Source organism: Sesamum indicum, unplaced genomic scaffold, assembly GCF_000512975.1.
Source record: "Sesamum indicum cultivar Zhongzhi No. 13 unplaced genomic scaffold, S_indicum_v1.0 scaffold00148, whole genome shotgun sequence".
NCBI classification, from domain to species: Eukaryota; Viridiplantae; Streptophyta; class Magnoliopsida; order Lamiales; family Pedaliaceae; genus Sesamum; species Sesamum indicum.
Genome location: NW_011628062.1, coordinates 280,945 through 299,917, shown reverse-complemented (window position 1 = coordinate 299,917; position 18,973 = coordinate 280,945). Strand labels below are relative to the sequence as shown.

The 18,973-nt window shown below is 35.5% G+C and overlaps 1 protein-coding gene across 8 annotated transcripts in view; it reads right to left on the bottom strand.

Annotated features, from left to right (window-relative positions):
* Positions 1–18,908, bottom strand: part of LOC105179356 — a 22,031-nt gene extending 3,123 nt beyond the window's left edge. For 2 of the 8 annotated variants that reach the window (XM_020691292.1, XM_020691295.1), the window contains exons 1-20: positions 18,513–18,907; positions 18,235–18,413; positions 13,847–13,909; positions 11,921–12,270; positions 11,737–11,833; positions 11,498–11,575; positions 11,355–11,414; positions 11,166–11,270; positions 10,632–10,742; positions 9,380–9,421; positions 9,153–9,245; positions 8,516–8,691; positions 6,576–6,862; positions 6,376–6,497; positions 6,193–6,235; positions 6,011–6,102; positions 2,024–2,072; positions 1,097–1,167; positions 839–958; positions 339–439 (exon numbers count right to left, since the gene is read on the bottom strand). In XM_020691292.1, coding sequence (XP_020546951.1) covers positions 339–439; positions 839–958; positions 1,097–1,167; positions 2,024–2,072; positions 6,011–6,102; positions 6,193–6,235; positions 6,376–6,497; positions 6,576–6,862; positions 8,516–8,691; positions 9,153–9,245; positions 9,380–9,421; positions 10,632–10,742; positions 11,166–11,270; positions 11,355–11,414; positions 11,498–11,575; positions 11,737–11,833; positions 11,921–12,270; positions 13,847–13,909; positions 18,235–18,372 — 2,198 coding nt within the window. In that variant the 5' untranslated portion in view covers positions 18,373–18,413; positions 18,513–18,907. Of the gene's footprint in view, positions 1–338; positions 440–838; positions 959–1,096; positions 1,168–2,023; positions 2,073–6,010; positions 6,103–6,192; positions 6,241–6,375; positions 6,498–6,575; positions 6,863–8,515; positions 8,692–9,152; positions 9,246–9,379; positions 9,422–10,631; positions 10,743–11,165; positions 11,271–11,354; positions 11,415–11,497; positions 11,576–11,736; positions 11,834–11,920; positions 12,271–13,846; positions 13,910–18,234; positions 18,414–18,512 lie in introns of those variants that run through there. The other 6 variants (XM_020691296.1, XM_020691297.1, XM_020691293.1 and 3 more) reach the window with 6 other exon arrangements.
* Between the last annotated feature and the right edge of the window lie 65 nt (positions 18,909–18,973).

Below are 18,973 nucleotides of genomic sequence, written 5' to 3'. Positions count from 1 at the left end.
ACACAGCAATAACAGACCACCGAAATGATCGTATAATAAGCTCTCATTTCACCAAGCACATTTTCTCATAGAAAGGGATGACCTTCACCAAAAGCTTCAGCAAGAGAGCACTCATAAATCCAAAAAGGTCCATAAAATGCAGTTTAGCCTTCATTTTAGATAAGTCTTAAGAGTTTTTAGCTATATATCCTTTAGCATCGTTATATGATATATAACACTTTTGAAACTAGAAAGTACAAACTTGTCCTAATGGGAATAGCAAGTAATGGATCATCTGACATGTAATAACAATAAACACATCTGTCATGGACACAGCAAATAAAATGATTACAACTTACCCACTTATATCTGTCGAGTTAGCATCCACCCTCAAAATGCGTTCAGTCCCCTGGGAATCAACTATGGAGAATTCTGTTGGACTTCCATATGGAATAGAGACCTAAATAGTTTAAACAGAAAATAACAATGAGCAAACAAGAATACTTGCAACGAACAGGAAGAATACTACAACACAATAATTCTTTAAGACCGACAAATGGTGACGATGAGAATAAGTGGTTGATTAAATAAATAAAGTAAAACGAACAAGAAGAGTTTCAGGGACATTGTGCATGGAGATAAATAAAAAAATGTAGATAAACAGTCATAAAGGATTTATATTAGGAAGCATAATTGGATCCTTCAGCAATAAAGGTTTTTATGTTTATTGTATTGATTTACCCTACGTGACCTTTTTTCAATTTCTCTTCCGCATGTAGAATGCGAACATGCAAAGAGCACATATAGGGTGGGAAACTAAAATGTAAGATGACAAGGAATATAGATAAAGAGCACATACAATTGTTGATGATGAGAACTTCTCGGCCACTACAACACCACTAGGCCCGCTACATTTTATGCTGTAACCATCCCTTTTAATGGCCAATGTAGCTGGCTCCCATATATCCAGATATCCAGTCTTCATGCCCAAAGAACAAAGGTTAACAGAAAAATAATTCATAAAGAGCCCTTCAATATAAGAGTTAAGAAATGCATTTTGCAATGAAAAAACAAGCTGGAGGTTAAAAAATAATAAAAATATCATTAGCATGCATACCGAAAGGGAGAGCTTGTACGAAGCATGACCAGTGTAGAGGGTCTTCTCTATGCAATTGTGCATAACAGGATCTGCAAGAGAGATGAAAGAAGCACATTAGATATACAGACAGCAAAGCTGCATTAACAAATAAACGGTGCACATTTAGTTAAAGAAACCTGAATATTAAAGGATTTTCATTGAACTGATTGATCGACACACACACACACAGAAAAATGATATTTCTACCAAGGAGCATCAGGCAAGATAAAAAAGAACATATAGGACTCTTAGAGACAACCCTGCACAGATATAAGGCCAAGTGCTAAAATCATGGAAGTGAAAAGAGGATTTGACTTCGACACAATTCTAATACATCTATGCATTTGACAAGCAAGATGGCGAACAGAAATATATAACAGGGAACTACACAATAACATTGAGAGGCTGGAGCCTATTGAATGGAACAAATAGAATTTCAATTTATGATAAAGAATAGACCCAAAAAGTGAAAACAAAACAAATATTTTGTTCCTCAAATCAGATTTTATTTCCAAGTTGTTCACATAAGAGACCCCAAAAACAAAATGCATACAATTTACCTGAAAAATCAGCAACATTAAGAAGTATCACAGAATAAATAAAGCACTTTGACATGCACACTGAACTTAGAGCAGATTGCAAGGGTTCAGGCAACATTTGTTAGTAGTATCACTGCTTTTCTTTTCAGTTTTCAGTTCTTGAGAGCATGTGGCCTGAATCTTTAGGTGGAAATTTTTCCCACCACTTTTTTCCTTACCTGGTTGAGTTGATGTCTGTTTTCATAGAACTTGCAGTCTCAGAAATATGAATCACATATAAAGAAAAATGAAGATTCTGAAGCCGCGCACATCTTAAACACAAGTGTAAAGGTAAAACTACAGATATGATTTGCCAAGTATCCATTACCACAAGTAATTTTCCTATGCTCATTAGCGAAGACCTTCACAAGTTCACCCTGAAATACAGAGAAACATAGTCATAAAAAATTGCAGCAAGCAGACCCACTAAGATGTAATGGTAAGCACACTGACAACTGATAGGAGATTGATCTGCCAAAGGAAGGATGGATTTAGCAATTTCAAAAATTATTATTCCCAAAGCAAATAATCATACATTTGAAACCATGTATAGACACAGGAACTACTAAAGTCAACTCCATAACTATGAAGTCGGCATATGTAAACCCCATCATCTGCTTTCCACATTTATGGACCAAGAAATCTATTTTATGATAGAAAATCAGATATGGCAGAAAAGCAGAATACTTAAGTCAGAAACCAAAGGAGAAGACCTACTATCTTTCCATAAGTTAACCCAAAACACAGATGGTTTTGGGGTTTACCAAATTGGTTTAAGTAACACCATTATCAACTGAAAGCCCCCAGCCCCTCGCCCCACATGATATTCCAGTAATACCAAGCCCAAGTTTCACGATACAAGCGCTTATGTTACATGGTGTCAACTCCACCACAACATCTTACAAGTATGAAGTACCTCTAATGAAATTAAATTCCAAAATCCAAATTTTTATTCTTCGTCAGATTTTGAAACATTTTTATCTCAACAAGCTCTGTGCGCATGCATTTATCCAACAATAATGGTGCACACCAGAAAAACTTTGTTATCACTAAATTAATACTGAATTTGTCATTTTTTTTCCTACAAATTACATTTTTCATGACATAATCAACCCAGAGACACCAAATTCTCCAAAGCCATACCAACTGTTGCTTAAAGCATTGCTAATACCAAGGTTTTTAAGATTTTACCATATCAATACTTCTTCTATAACTTCTAGTTAACTTTTGCATGTCTTATCATGTGCCCTCCTAATGGTTGATAAGAGGGATGTGCCAGAGCCCAGAGGAAACTCATATATCTCACTCACACTTTACCAGAGTATGCTTAAGCATGATTAGTCAATTTATGATAATCCAAGAGAACCTCAGCCAATCCAGAGAAAGGAACCTAGTTCAAAAGAAATCATATTCTTACTTTAGAAGCTTATACTGATGATGAATATGTTGGTTCCATAGAGATCATCAACTACATGGTATTGTACTTTTCTAGGAGGCAACCTAGCGACGTGGAGGAGCAAGAAACAGAATGTGGTGGCAAGTTCATCTGCAGAATCAGAATCCAGGGCTATTGCTCAGGGATTGTGCGAACGACTTTGGCTGAAAACTACTGTAGATGATTTGAGAATCAACTGGGATGGTCCTATGAAGCTCTATTGTGACAACAAGTCAGCTACTGATATTGCTACATAATCCTCTACAACACAAAGGGACACATTGAAATTGATAGACATTTCATCAAAGAAAAATTGGAGGAAGGATTGATATGTATGTCCTATGTTCCATGAGAACATCATTAGCTCGTAATCTAACAAAGAGGCTGTGCAGTTTAAGATTCAATGATCTTATATTCAAGCTGGGAACGGAAAGACATCTATTCCTGAAGCTTGAGGGGGAGTGTTGTGAAGCTGTGACTGAAATCAAGGGATTCAATTACATAATTTCCGAATTTAGAAGTGATTTAGTTTCCTCTTTCTCAAAGATTTCTTGTTGTAAAGGGATTCCATTACATAGTTTCCGAAGTTAGAAGTGATTTAGTTTCCTCTTTCTCAAAGATTTCTTGTTGTAAAGGTGGCAGATGTACACATGCTGACGCAGGCTGTTTCATTTACCAACTTAGCTTGATTCTAAGGGATTATATTAGACCTACACTTGTATATTTATAGTGATTTAGTTTCCTATTTTGCAAATTAGGCCATGCTTGAGAAAGGTGCAAGCTAGACCATGCGCAATGGCTCCAAGACCCCTTTGCCCATAGTGTGCCATCAGCCTTTAACAACTATACACTATCTACATATAAAATAATTTTTGCTATGGCTCCAACACCCCTTTGCCCCATGGTGCGTCATGAGCCTTGAACAGCTATATATTATCCACATATAAAATAGTTTTCCTAATGTCCTACAATAAGATTAACTTCTTTTTAGTATAGTTGATCCCAGAAGACTACGATTTCACAAGTACATACATGGCAGTACATACTATCAAAAGCTTTAGAATCTCATTGGTGCCATTACCTTCCAAAATATTACCCCATTTGTCAAACTTTTTCCTTCAAATTACCTGTTTCATGACATAATCAACCGATAGACTCCAAATTCTCGAAAACCATGCCAATTTCTTTTAGAACCATCGCTCCTACAGAGTTTTTTAAGGTTCTACCATATCAATACTTGTCCCATAACTTCTAGTTAAAGTTATGCATTATCTTACCATGACATATTGGTTAAACTTTTAACATGTCCAATTAAGCACCAAGTGTCCATCACTACATGTATTCCACTTGTACCTTTCCCCAAAATCTATTTTGCTATCCTTGATGTCCTTTGTAGTACTTAGTCAATTGCCCTCATCTGAAATAGCTTTCCTAAATTGTCCAACAATAAGATTAACTTCTTTATGTCATAGTCGACCTCAAAATACTCTGATTTCACAAGCAGGTACATGGAAATATAGATGACAAAAGCTTCAAACCTCATTAGTCTCATTACCTTCTAAATTACTACCCAATCTGTCAATTTTTTCATCAAATTTCATTTTTTCCTACATGACAACCAACAGACTCCAAATTCCCCAACACGATACCATTGTTTTTAAAACATCACTACTAACTAGATTTTTAATGTCCTATCACATTTACAATAAGGATAATAGAGAGGGTTTTTCCATTTCTCCCCTTCAATGTAACCACATGTATTCCAGTTGTACCTTTTTCCCAAATCTATTTTACTATTCTCGCTACACAACAGACCTTTGTACTACTTAGTCCATTGTCCACATCTAAAACAGCATTCCTACTCTGTCCTACAATAAGATTAACTTCTTTTTATTATATTATCCCAGGAAACTGTGATTTCACAAGCAGAAACATGGAAATATGATGAAAAGCTTTAGAACCTCGATAGTCTCATTACCTTCTAAATTATTACCCCATCTGTCAATTTTTGTCTTCAAAACACTTTCATGACATAATCAACCAATAGACTCCAAATTCTTCAAATCCTTACCAATTTTTTATAAAAGATCACTACTTCTGAGGTTTTTTAAGGTTCTACCACATTTACGGAAAGTATAATAGAGAGGGTTTTACCTTTTCTCCCCATAAATGCAACTACATGATTCAACTTGTACCTTTTCCCAAAATCTATTTTGCTATCTCGATAGACAACAGTCCTTTGTACTACTTGGTCCATTGTCCACATCTAAGTCCTACTTTGTCCTACAATAAGATTAACTTATTTTAATTATGGTTGATGCCAAAAGACTGATTTCACAAGCAGATACACGAAACGAAGTGTAAATTATCAAAAGCTTCAAAACCTCATTAGCCTCATTACCTTCTAAATTATTACCCCATCTGTCATTTTTTCTTTCTACAAACTATATATCTCATGACATAATCCACCAATAGACTCAAATTCTGGAAAACAATACTATTTCCTTTTAAAACATTGCTGCTCCAAGGTTTTCTAGTCAGTTAAGGGAAGATAATAGAGAGGGTTTTTCCTTTTTCTACCCATAAATGTAAAGCAGTCAGTTGAAATTGGTTTCCTTTTATACTTTGAATCCTGAAAGCACAGATTTGGTTAGTATGAGGCTATGAGCTATGTTTCAGTAGAACATAATTATTTATGATTATTACTTTGAGACAAAAAGAATTAAACCAGAACCGATCTAATTGCCACCCAATCGGGCAGCCATCGTGTAGGTAGTGTCAGATACTCTGTTAACATATCTTTTGACCTAGTTAACCAACCCAAACAATTTGAACTCAAAGATACTAATGCAGTCCCCTCCCCTTGCACACCCTGATTACCTTCCGTTTCCTATCATCCAGTGGCTGTACTTCAATGGCAAGATATGTATCCACATCATCAGCAGTAACAAGATAATTTGGTTGCTTCGCTCCTGGAATGAGCAATGAGCAGATCAAAGATAGGTTTAATAGAAAGAAAAAGCTAAGTAGAATTGAAATCAAATAAACAATAAATGGATTACCATCAACATAATTGAAAGATCCATCTTCCAAATGCCGTACCCACTGCACTTCAGTTTAAAAAAAAGAAAAGGAATTATATGAAAAATAGTAAAAGAAATTCTACAGAATTAACAATTGTAAATCAGGTAATTCAGTGCATAAAAGAGGAGGGGGGAAGGACAAAAAATAGACAGTTGAAGCACCTCGAAATTACAACTGGTTGTTCCATTTATGGAGTATCCACATGCTTGGAGTTGCTGTCCAGGAAATGCTTCACCTGAAATTTGAAGACCCTCTATTGCTGGTAGTGGATCATCATCTGCAGCTGGTCATTGTTTGCAAATTTAGAATTTTGTGGCCACCAAATCATGCTTAAAGCACTGTGAATGTTAAAAATTCAGACCCTCAGAGAAAGACGATGATGGCTCCTCAAGAACTGGGGGTAGATAAGGAGAATATGAGGAGTTGGGATCGTCCATAGTTGTTGTAGCTGAAGCTTTAGAATTCCAATTAGCTGAAGGTTCTCTATCACTTGGGTGTCCCCTATTCTCAGGTTCATCAATCTCGCTACTTCTAACAAGGTCGCCGAATGTGACTTTCTTACCGACTGTGCCTTCATTACTTCGAACAGTATGTTGTTCAGCCTGGCTAAACACAAGTTGTGAAGGTACTTCGTCCGATGCAATGTTACTAAAAGAGCAAAATGGATTTATTTTAGAATGACTAACAAAATATCAAGATAATCCATCATGAATATGAGAATGCCTATGAATAATACTATCACAATTTTGATTATAAATAAATTCATTCTCCAACAAACTAGAATCACATTTGAGTTAAGATTTCTGAATATGCAATGATAGGTTGAGTCATTCTCATTTAATCAAGATGTCAACTATTTATTGAAATACAGATCATTCGAAAAGAAAGAGTGATTACAAAGAATTGGGACAAGAAGTCTTCCAAAACACATGGATAAGTTAGATAATAAGTGCTTGCCAGACTCCCTTAAGATCCCTAATGGTACACCTAAATAAACCTAATATCTTGCACCAAAAGGAGGCAAAGTGTGTAACTTTCTGCCAAATGCAATTGAATACACATAGATCTCCAAAACGCAGACATGTAGGTGTCAGAAGTCAAACGAAAATAAAGCAATAAGACAACTACATACAAGATTGATCCGAACTGATGACAAGTCAAATAGTCATTCTTTAATGGCCAGGTAATTTTTCCAGCTGCTCGATAGCAGCGTAAATCCATTTTATTTCTATCTTTACAATGTTTGTTAAATATATAAACAATGCATGCACATACATCAGCACCTAATCCTCCTCAGACATACATTAACAACCACAAAATATGATCAGTGGAAGAATGAGAATACATAGTATTATTAACATGACCCCAGGAATTCTACACTAGTCTGAGACTATAGGTCCCAAAATATATTTTTACCTCTATATTAGTAAAAGGTCCTGCTGACAGAACAGTCTCCATTGGTCAAGGTCTACCACAGATTTATCCTTTGTTCTTAGAAATTTTAACAAAGACTACGTCAGAAGTTTCTTAATCATAAAAAACCATAAAAGGACGCAACACTATTACTTAAGAAGTTTATGTCAAGTATTGAACTTGACCACAAGAAAGAACAATTTGAAAATTTGCCATCTAACAAACCTCAGTCTGCTAACTAAAGTAGTTAATTTAAGAAAGTAAAACAGAAACAAGAGAATTTGGAATACCTAATCAAACTTTTAGTTAATAGCCCATTTTGTGATAAAAAAAGAATTAGCTCATGTGCAGGTCATATCTTTACAATCGTCTCATAAGACTAATATTCTTTAACCCAATTTTGAAACATGAAACTTTTTTTTTCTGTTAATACTTATAACAGATTGTTTTCATTAAAGAATCATACCGGATGCAATTTTCTTTTCCCACTTCCGGGGAAATAAATCAATGTGTACAGAGGTCAAACTAATACCATTTTCAGAAAGAGTGCTCTATAAATATATGATGCAGATACATTCCAACTATAAGAGAGATCATATCTCTCCAACCTTAGGTATGTTTTCCAAATATGAACACAAGATTTTATGAAATCAGAACCTACCACAAAAGGCAGTGGATTGGAATTGCAGATGCAGTTCAGAGTCGCAGTAGATCACCATAAAATTTCAACTATATGAGAGATCAATCGTAATTTGACCCTTAGGAATGTGATCATTCCAAAGATGATGGTCAACACAAAAACTCTATGAAAACAGAACCCACCACCAAACCAGAGGATTGGAATTGCACATTCAGTTCAGAGTCGCAGTCTTCAGTTGACCAGCTCACCTGCTTGCAAGAGGCGGATGCCTTTCCAATTCATCATGCTCAAAATTCTTCAAATTTTCCCGTCCACTTTGAGGGAAACCTAATATATCTTCAACCATTGATGTCTGACGATCTGAAGATGGCATCTTTCCATCAGAATATGTTGGTTGTGGGACCAGCTCCAGCCCATTTTTTATCTGGCAGAGCAATTTAAAAGTATGAGATATTAACTAATAATATCAGAGGTACTTATCAAGAGGGCAAAACATTTAGCACCCAACACTATCAATAAGTGAAATTTGTATATTTTGTTGACTGTCTAAAGGAGGAAAAATGTAAAACTTTTCAACAGCTTGAAACTATCAGCGGCACTAGTAAAAGGAAAAGGTATAAATCATATATTCATAATACTGAAAGATAGATGGAGCATCATTTGCTACATGTCCTTGTGTCATCATTAAGGTATTTGTTTCTATCTCTGATGTCATTGAGACGTTTGGGAGCACACTTCAGTTAGAAGAAACTGCAAAAATGTAGTAATGGTTTACTGAAATGACAATCTAACCACTCAGATATCCACTCAATCATTTGGGATAACTATATACCGAATCGACAACTATGTAAAATGCAGATCAGCAAAAAGACAAGTAAACGTTACCTCAATAGGATAGACTGGCGACTGAGCAAAGTTGGAGGGATTCACATCAGAACGCCAGGGCGCTAGTTGGTACTGGGACTCTTTCAGCTTTCCCTATAAAGAAATTGACTAAAAAATGATGCAAGAAATTGGAAAAACATAGAGGTGTGCAACATCAAATATGAGTCACCTGGATATACACCCTTTCTAATTACATCTTGAACAGTTTTTGATGCTCTACAACATACCTCAGTGACAAGAAGCTGTTCCTGCAAATGCCTAAACAAGACCTGCAATCAAGAAATTTCTATTAATGGGAGCAATAACCTCGAAAGTACTTCTCAACCAAATCCTAATGCCATTTCATAAACATCTACTTACGATAACGATCCAATGATAACATATTAAGTATCAAATCTGGGCTCATTACACCCCTATTAGTAGGTGCCAGTCATGCTAAGTCTTCAGCAAAGGCAGCCAGCAGCCCTTGTTTGAGAACTCAGACTGAAACTTATGTATCAAAATGAGAGCAGAGCTTTCTACAATTAAGTAGATTAATATCCGTTGGCATTTTCAATTTCCAATTTTGGTTTTGCTTCCTTTTGACAAACTGTGAAAAAATTTTACAGTGCCAGACTCGCTGGGTTTTAAATTTATGCTTATATTTTAATGGAAATAGTTGGGTGCGTGAAGGCCATAGTGGAGAATATTTTTGAAACATAACTCTCCGACTTCAGCTCTATCAGGTTCGTAATATCCTCGTCTTCTGCTCTGTCTGGGAAATGAGTAGAGACTGACTCATTAATGATAACGTCTTGCTCATCATACAAATTTTGAATATCCAACCATATAAGACTAGCATCAGTTTATTCCAGAAATTGTAGGAAAGAGAAATGAACTCAGAATACACAAAGAGTAATGTTGATAGAAAAATTAGCAAATCACATGTGGTAAAGATAAACAGTGCCATTAACAGAAATGACCCACCTGCCTGCGAATTCTCAAGATGAAGAAAGCTTTAGAGGATCTAGTCTTCAATTTGATTGTTTTCTTCTCTAACTCACTTCATTTTATCTCAAAGTTATCTCATTTCTTCATTCTCATTCTTTTCTTCTCCAACTCACTTCAATTTATCCCAAAGTTATCTCGTCTCAGCCCCTGACTGACTTACACCCAACCCAACAGTAAAAAATACAACAAAACAATTGAAAAAGTTTCAAGCTTTCAAACTCAAACTGCAGGTTCAATTTACATTTCCAGAAATGTCCAAGAATAGCCAAAACTCTAGCTTTATTAGAACTTTTAATTCCTTTTCCTTGGTGTCTTGGACAACATTATACAAAGAACCACCAACTCCAATCTGAATAAACAACCAGCATTTTCACCATATAGACTGCAGCAAGTAGCATAGTTCATCTCAACTATTAAATAGTATTTTGTCCAGGCAATGCCATCCATGACAAGTACAAGAAATCATTAAATAGTATCTCGTATATTAACCTTGACATTACTGACAATTGATTGGGCATCGGCAACAGGTGGCTGAAGAGAATATTCCGCAAGAAGAGGCATTAAAGAAGAAACAAATGTTAATCTTTCTTGTTTTGCAGCCTGAAAGAGCAAACTGAGTCTCAGTAAATGTTTTGCCAACATTTGTATAGACAGGAAAAGGCAAAGGCTGGCATAACAAATTGATTGATTAATTACAAACTGAGTCTCTGATCAATATTTAGTGAAGAAACATAAATTACTAGTGTCGTATTTACAAAAGGAAAAGGCAAAGGCTAGCATTATTGACAACATGAAACATAAATTAGTTCTTTATATATTACTAGCGTCAACATATCAATATTTAACGAATATTATTGCACAAGATGGAAGTTCAATTTTCCTACAATTTTGAAAGGGGGATTAGTATCTTATAAGCAATTAATTGAAGTTGCACTCATTCCAGACCATGCCAACCAAACCCAAAGGACCAAATCTGCCTAGATACACAATATATTGAAGGCCTATTTAAAAGGATACATATACCTGTAATGCATATGTAAGACGAACATTCTCCTCCATTATGTCTTGTCTGTAAGAAATTGCTTTAGATGCAGCAAGAACAAGATCCTGTTGTTGCTGATCAAAGGCCTTTGGGGAAGGGTAAAGCCACAGAACCTCCATCAATATTCAGAATACACAAAAAGGTCTCATAAATAAGAAAATCCTACATACCAGACGCATATATGATATACGCTTCTCCAGGGCATATTTCTCATTCTGAATTTGTGCTTCCTAGCAAAAGAAGAAAATAATTACGAAGGCATCGGGAATGTATAAGTATAAAATAGAAATAGAGTGCCCAAAAACTTCCTTACCTTTATTGAGAATTCTGTAAGATGTTTTCTCAATTGTAAAATCTCCTGTTCATGTTCCTGAACCTTTACAGCAATATCCTATACAGGTGTATTAGCAAAATGATGATAGAGTAGTACATGCTAGCGCTGTCTGCTGGCAATTTCTTGGTTTTAAAGAAATGATGCATTTGACACTTTCAAAAATTTTGAAACCAAAGAATAATTTGAAATGATAATTCAGTTTAGTTACGAGGAGATACCTGCTTTGAAACAGTAGTATTATTAACCTCTGCCATTGAAACTGAATCCCTTCCAGGATATCTAACCTCTGGATCCGGATTTCCTTCTTGCTGATACCTATAAACGCAAAGAAACAAATTAGAAACTAAGAAAAAATCTGTACTTGGAATACATTATTTTCAGCAGATATTACATCTGATATACCTGGTAGGAGTAAATAATGTTATAGATGGTGACACAAACTGAGAGAGGCCTGAACTGTCCGGTGCAACTGGACCACCATGAACCATGTTCAATGATCCATTGACGTTGCTGCTATAAAATTGGTTTCCTACTTGAGTTTTCATACCGTGATCTTTATTACTTTGGACAATATCTGTTTGAAGAACAACACACCTTGGTAAACCATGTTCAGAATTGATGTCCGCATCTCCAACCCCACCTATTTGATTTCCTAAATGTAGAACTATTTGATCAGCTCTACCCGTTTCATTAACATTGTCAGCCCATCGATCACCCAATGGAGGACTTTGATAATTCATACCACCTGATTTCTGCAGTGAAAATAAGTAAACTAAACATTGCTCGCCAATAAAAGATGCACAAGAATATGCACCATGAATTTTTATAAAAGTATGAAATAGGCCTAAGTAGTTCAGTTATACCCAATCAAGGAGTTTTCATGCATGAAATATAATAACAATGTTCAGCCAAAAGAGTTCAAAGGTTTCCAAAATAAAAGCATTAAAAAAATTGAGAAAAGTTTAAAAAAGTTTCAGTATTTTAGTTCATCATATATAACTACAAACCCCAATTTCTTATCAGCTCCAACCACCATAGTCTCAGCCTCCATCATAACATGTATAAAGGAATGGTACAAAATTTCAATATTTCTTTCTCTTCTTTACTTTATTGGGGCTGAGGTGCTGAGCTGAGGACCAGATGCAAGCATGGATCTCTTCTATTTCTTCCATGGTTCAAAGTGACCAATAGGGCCGATCCAAGAATATCTGAAGATTCCTATTATATTTTGAATATTTACGTATCACAGACAAGATCGGATAATAATGCTGATACAATGATATTATTAGCCATATTGGGATAAAATGGGGAGATAATATCAAAAACAGCAAACTGTCGTGAATGCTATATCCATTTGAAATTAAAACTTTTTTTCAAAAACTCTTTGCAATATGATTCATTTCATGTATTGTAACATGTACAATGAATATTTTCTTATTAATATTATAAATTATTTTTTATTACAAATCCAAATTTGACAATAATTTTTATTCTAGAAATTCTTGACATATACTAATGAGTAGCAGTTTCTGTTATTTGTATTTTATTTTATGATTTATTAATTGTTTAGAATTTTCTGGCGTCCCATAATGCATTTTCTGTATCTCCCGATAGTATCCCGATATGCCAAGTCAATATGAGACACTATTATCAATATTATCGCCGTTACCATGAGTTTAAACTATGAATTCATCCTTCCTTCCAGAAATTCGGTGAGGGCTAGCTAAACAGGTGAAAACTTTCCTTGTTACAAAAAGAAAATTGCAGTAACCAGTCATAGTAGAACACAAAAGTCAGTTAAATCGTTGAATCCGGTTATCCAAGACACAACCTGAATAAAAACTCCCATATGAAAATAACAAAAGGAACAGTTTTCTTCAATAGCATTACTAGAAGAAAACAGAAGCTTTTCAAAGGGATAAATAGTCCCCTTCAGTTGGAAATGGAGACAGTAGTGTCCAAATGCGCAAAACACCTGCCAAGCAATGTGGATGCTCATAAACTACTACTTCTATGATACATGACGAACAGAGTAATCTAACAATTACTTTTACCACCAAAACATCCAATGATCACATGGAGAAGCATAAATATGACAAGTAGAGGCCTGCATACTCAAGGAAAGTATATTCATATAAGAATGATGGCAGTTTGCAAAAATGACCTATATCTTCTTTTACTCAACCCTAATTGAATTGTCTGGACTTATCATAAACAATCAGAAGTATTTTTTATCTGAATATCAGAACAAAATGTATCAAACCTAACAAAACAAATAATTGTAACCTAATAAACTTTTGGATCAGGCATCCAGTGAAGAGCTCTTACATATCTCACAAGCTCCTCAGTTTTTTTCTGAAGTTCAGATCTTAAACGATTGTTCTCTTCCACCTGTGAAGAGCAAAATAGGAAACAGTAATAGTTAATTGAGACTGTCACAATCAATCGGATCAGGAATGCAAACAAGTTGTTCATTTTTCATAGTATCATAACTATAAACTCGTGAGTACAAAAAGCAATCACTTAGAACAAAATAGTACTTGAAAAAGAAAAGAAATATGAAACACGACACCGATCAACTACAGTAAAAAGAGTAGATTTTGGATGTGACTTGTTTATTTGATCTCAAAAGGATGGCATATTGGATTACCATCAATTGAAAAAAACATTTAAAGATTAACTAAAGAAGTGGTCATCGTCATATTATTTTTTAACAGTATATGAATAGAAGGCTGCACCGGAGACAAGAAAAAGGTAAGAGAAACAAGTCAGGAAGCCATTCATTATATGCGACTCATTCTTGTGCTTGTAGGCTTTTAGTTTCAAGTCTCTCATTTAGCTAAGATGTGTAGGGTTAGAGGGATGTATGAGAGTATTGAGTCATCAAAGCTCTCTCTCTCTCTGTATTATCCCATGAGCAAAAATATATATGCAGCCAGATACAAAGAAACCTCCAAGAAAACATTAATTTCAATCTAAAATGGAAGTGTACATGGGAGTGGATTAAACTGTTAAAAACACATCTGCATCGTCAAAAATTATGAAGCACAAAACTTCCGTTTCATAGATGATAGAAAAAATAGAAAGAAAGAAAAAAAAAAGAAAGCAAACACAACTTTAACCAGTGATTTTCATGATTATGGACTGCATATTCAAAAACCCATGGAACAAAGCCAATTCATGAGCATCTCAAACATTAGTACGACAAACTTCGGCTAAAATTCTGCCCTTGTGACTGTTCATTTACTAGTATCCATTTGACTAATGTAGTTGCAAATACGAATTAGGTATTTGACCAAAATCTGGCTCCCACAGAAAGTAAAACTATAATCCCAAGAGGAAGACAAGTAGGATCAGATTGGAATGGGTTTAACATGAGATGCAATTGCAAACATATAGTCTCCCCCATCAAAATTTGATTGAACTGCGTCCACCAACCTACTAAACAATGAGTTCATCGATCTCTCTCAATTTGAAAATCCATTACCAATGTTTGAACTGATATCTAAATCACTAGTATGCCACTAAAATTGGCATATGGGCATCAATCTAACAAACTATTTTTTAATGATTGACCAAGTTCTCTTCTACACTTTTGGAGCTTTTGCTACTGGTCATAGTGCCATAAACAAAAGGTAGATAAATTACTGAATGTCCAGAACTTTGAGAGTGAATAGTTATCTCCCACAGCTCCGCCCCTGGGTGCCATTACTGGTTTGGAGGAAAAGTTAACACACTCATAAGGTCTCAATTCTTCCTTGTGAAACAGATTCTATTTTGTTGACATTTACGTTTGGATCAGTCCATTGAAAGTGCCGGAAGGACGCATACAGCTAGTGATGAGTACTTTGTAGCAAAGAAAGCTTGGCATCAATCTGATAAGCTATTGTATAACTGAGTCTGGTGGAGGTCCTAGATTCAGGTCTTTGTTTATCTTTTCAGGCTTTTGGAGAGTCTGGTGTAGGTCTAGATCTCACACATGAAAGGTGCATAAACCGTTGATCAGCTTAAACTTGGAAAGTGACTAAACGAAAGGTTTCTGTACACCCCGCCATTTACTATTAAATTCTTTACTGCAAATCTAACTACTGGTTATATGAAGTCAGTCCTCAAAAGGTCCATGCAGAGAAAACTTTAAAAACCTCTTAAAATAATATTTCTTCATCACTCTTTCAAATGTCAAATCCAGAACAAGTCTCTTTCATGAGGAAAGACCAGTTGCTTATTTAAGCAAAAGTCTCAGTCCACTTGGTTCCAAAATTTCCAGCTATTCAGGTTTTTAAAGGCAGAGTTCCCATACCTTATTCAGAAAGGGATGTTGACATACTTCCTATCTCATCATGAATCATTACAGCAGGGGATTTCGACATACTTCCTATCTTCATCATGAATCTTTATAGAAGCGGAATTTGACATACTTCCCATCTTCATCATGAATCTTTATAGCAAACCATTTCATGGAAGAATCTCATCTGAGTCATGTCAAACTGAACTTCAACTAAATCCGTAGAACAAAGATAAAGTTCTTACTCAACCTTTTGTTACATTTAGAAGGTGTTCTCATCTGTTATCTAGTATCTACTACACAAAGCTCAAGATCTGGGCTTTAGTACCTTCTTCTGTTCATATCTTAAAAATGTTTATTCTGGGCCATCAATCGAAAGAAACATATGAAGATTCACGAGGGGTGTTTCATCCCTCATGTTTTCTAATTAAGAGGTCAAACTCTATATTACACGTTCTTCACCAAGAATAGTTGATTATATAAATGCCTATATAAGAGCATTTTTCTATAATATAAGCGTTGGTAACTGATAAAGCTTTGTCTATTCAGAATGGGATTCGCTATGTTGAATATTTTCATATATGTTATGCATCTAAGGCTCACCCAATGTATATTACCACCTACTTCACCAGGGACTGATATTAGCATTTACTTTCTTCTTCCTGCTTAACACAAAGTTAAATGCATCCAGTTTTTCTTTAGCTCATAGTTTCTCAACAGCTATTTGCTTCTCCATCTGAACATAGAGGACTCTACTCTGCATATATTTCTTATAATTTTTCAAAGATTACCAATTGTTTGCATGTTAATCTCATGTCAATCGATCGATGATCTAACTTTTGTCATAAGATTATTCACAAAAGCAATGGGTTATAGTCCTGCAAGCCAAACTTTCTTCTCAACTGAAACAAAAATTCAACAGCAAGTCAATGTTACTTTGTATTTATCGAACGGCAGAATCATATGGCTCCTTGAACTTGAAATTCATTCAAACAAAAACATAGCAGGCAGTTCAACATTAAGTAGATTATCTCAACGCTATCAATCCAGGCTGGATATCAGTTGCTGTAGCAGTGTAAAAGATGAGTTCTGTCAAGCAGAGACAGTATTCATTTGTTCGAAGCCATGGAATAAGTATACTTGTCATGAACCACAGATCTGGGCTTTCTATCAACTGAAACTTCAAAAACAATTTTTTCCTTCAATATGTTTATGTCAAGCATCTCATGTAACTGCCTTTACTATCCTTTCAGGTTACACATTTTGATTCATAGAAAACAATTAAATAACAGTTCATTTCTACATACTTGTAGCTTTCAAAAAGGAGTGTCGAGATTGAAGGGATTAGAATTATGCAAAAGAGGCATACACAATAAACCATTTCAAATAGTAATTCCTATTTATTGCTTAAACTAGAGTTGTTCTTTTTTTTAACTATTTTGAATGCTTTACGGACAAGCATACATGTATATTGCACGTAATGAACACCTCAAAGTTCCGCTAAGCTTGAGATTGAATTTATGTTGCAAAATATTGCACTTAAAGCCATAAAATAAAGTAACAGTGATTTGAATCATGAAGGAAAAGACTGAACATATTTATTTTACTTATGTATTCAGCCTTTCATACTATATTTAGCATTCTTAGTAAGAAGCAGAATGCATTCAATACACTGCCATTCCGATACTGAGATAACAAAAATATCATAACCTTGCAAAAGGATACAAAACCAAATAAACAACTGAATTCATGCGTGCTTTTTAAGTTATACTCCACTATTCATAAGCAAAACGAGGAAGATCTACAAATTATTATTTTGCTCTCTTTATTAGAAAACTTGGTCCATCACCAGGAATGCAGTAGCTATTACCGGGCTGCCAACACAGTGACACTCAAGATCAAACGGAATATCATTTGGATTATAACACTTATTACTTTCTATTAAGTAAATGCGCAGTAATTACTCAATGGAGCTAGTCTGAATTGAAATGACAGGACAATCGTACTTTACGAAAGTAATAAACTGTTCGATCATGGTATTTGCTTTCAATATAAGCATGCATCCAGAAAAAGGATGGCCATTGTGATTCTAAAATTCCCCACATATACGCCAATAAAATACTTAGTCTGAAAAAGATAACATATCCAGAGCAGAGTCATCCACTAGGCAGAAGAATTAAAATTTAGAGAGAACCCCAACAGAATATGCCATGATGAGAGTAAAAACTAATTTACAGAACAATCTTATGACAGCTTCTCCAAGCAGACTCCCAGCCAAAAACTAGTAGTAAGACCGGTTAAAAGAGTTCACCCAGTGCATAGTTGCATAAAGCAGCCAATTGATAATTCGAATTAAAGGTTACTTCGCAGGTCCATCAAAACCCTGGTCAGGTGGCATACAGCTGGTACGATTAAAGAAAGGGGAAAATACCTGCTGCTTGATAGTGGCCTCAGCAGCTTCGACTGCTTTCATAACCTGAAACAATCCATCATTACCGTTGATATTGTAGGGATCAGTCACCGTCAACCCCGCAAATTTGCTTTCTAAATTGCCTTCTCCATTCTCCATCTCTATTTTTTCTTTTTCTATAGGCCAGACCAATTTGTGTGCTAGTGAAAAGTCAAAAGAAAATGAAAATACATCAATAGATAGAGAAATGAGAATTCCCAGAAAGGACATGAAACATCAATGTTGAACAACAATTGCACCTGGGTTCCTCTTGCTCAAAACGACATCATCCTGTTGATCTTCACGCAGCTGGAGCTGGAAATCGAGGTGATGCCCCCAAGAATTTGAAGCGATGGTAGGTCTGAACTTCTCCCTGAGCTATCAAAGGCCCAGCCCTTCCTCAGGCCAAACGATAACTGCGATCAAGCACCAAATCGGTTGTACCAATTGCCCTGTTTCTTTTCCTAGCTGCCTAACTGGATCCCGATTGTAGCAAGAGAGGCTTCTATCTATCTTGGAAAGAAAGAACAACCATGCACTTGCAAAAACCCTATGGCTATGGTTGTGAAGGGGGAGGAGGGTTAGAAGTAGAGAAGAGCGTGTAACTCCGTCCGCAATGCAAAACTCGAAAATTGCCGTTGTAAATTCGTCTTAAGGATCTCATACGGTTCTATATAAACTAGTGACGTGGGCTGGGGGGGGGGGGGGTCTAATTTACCCA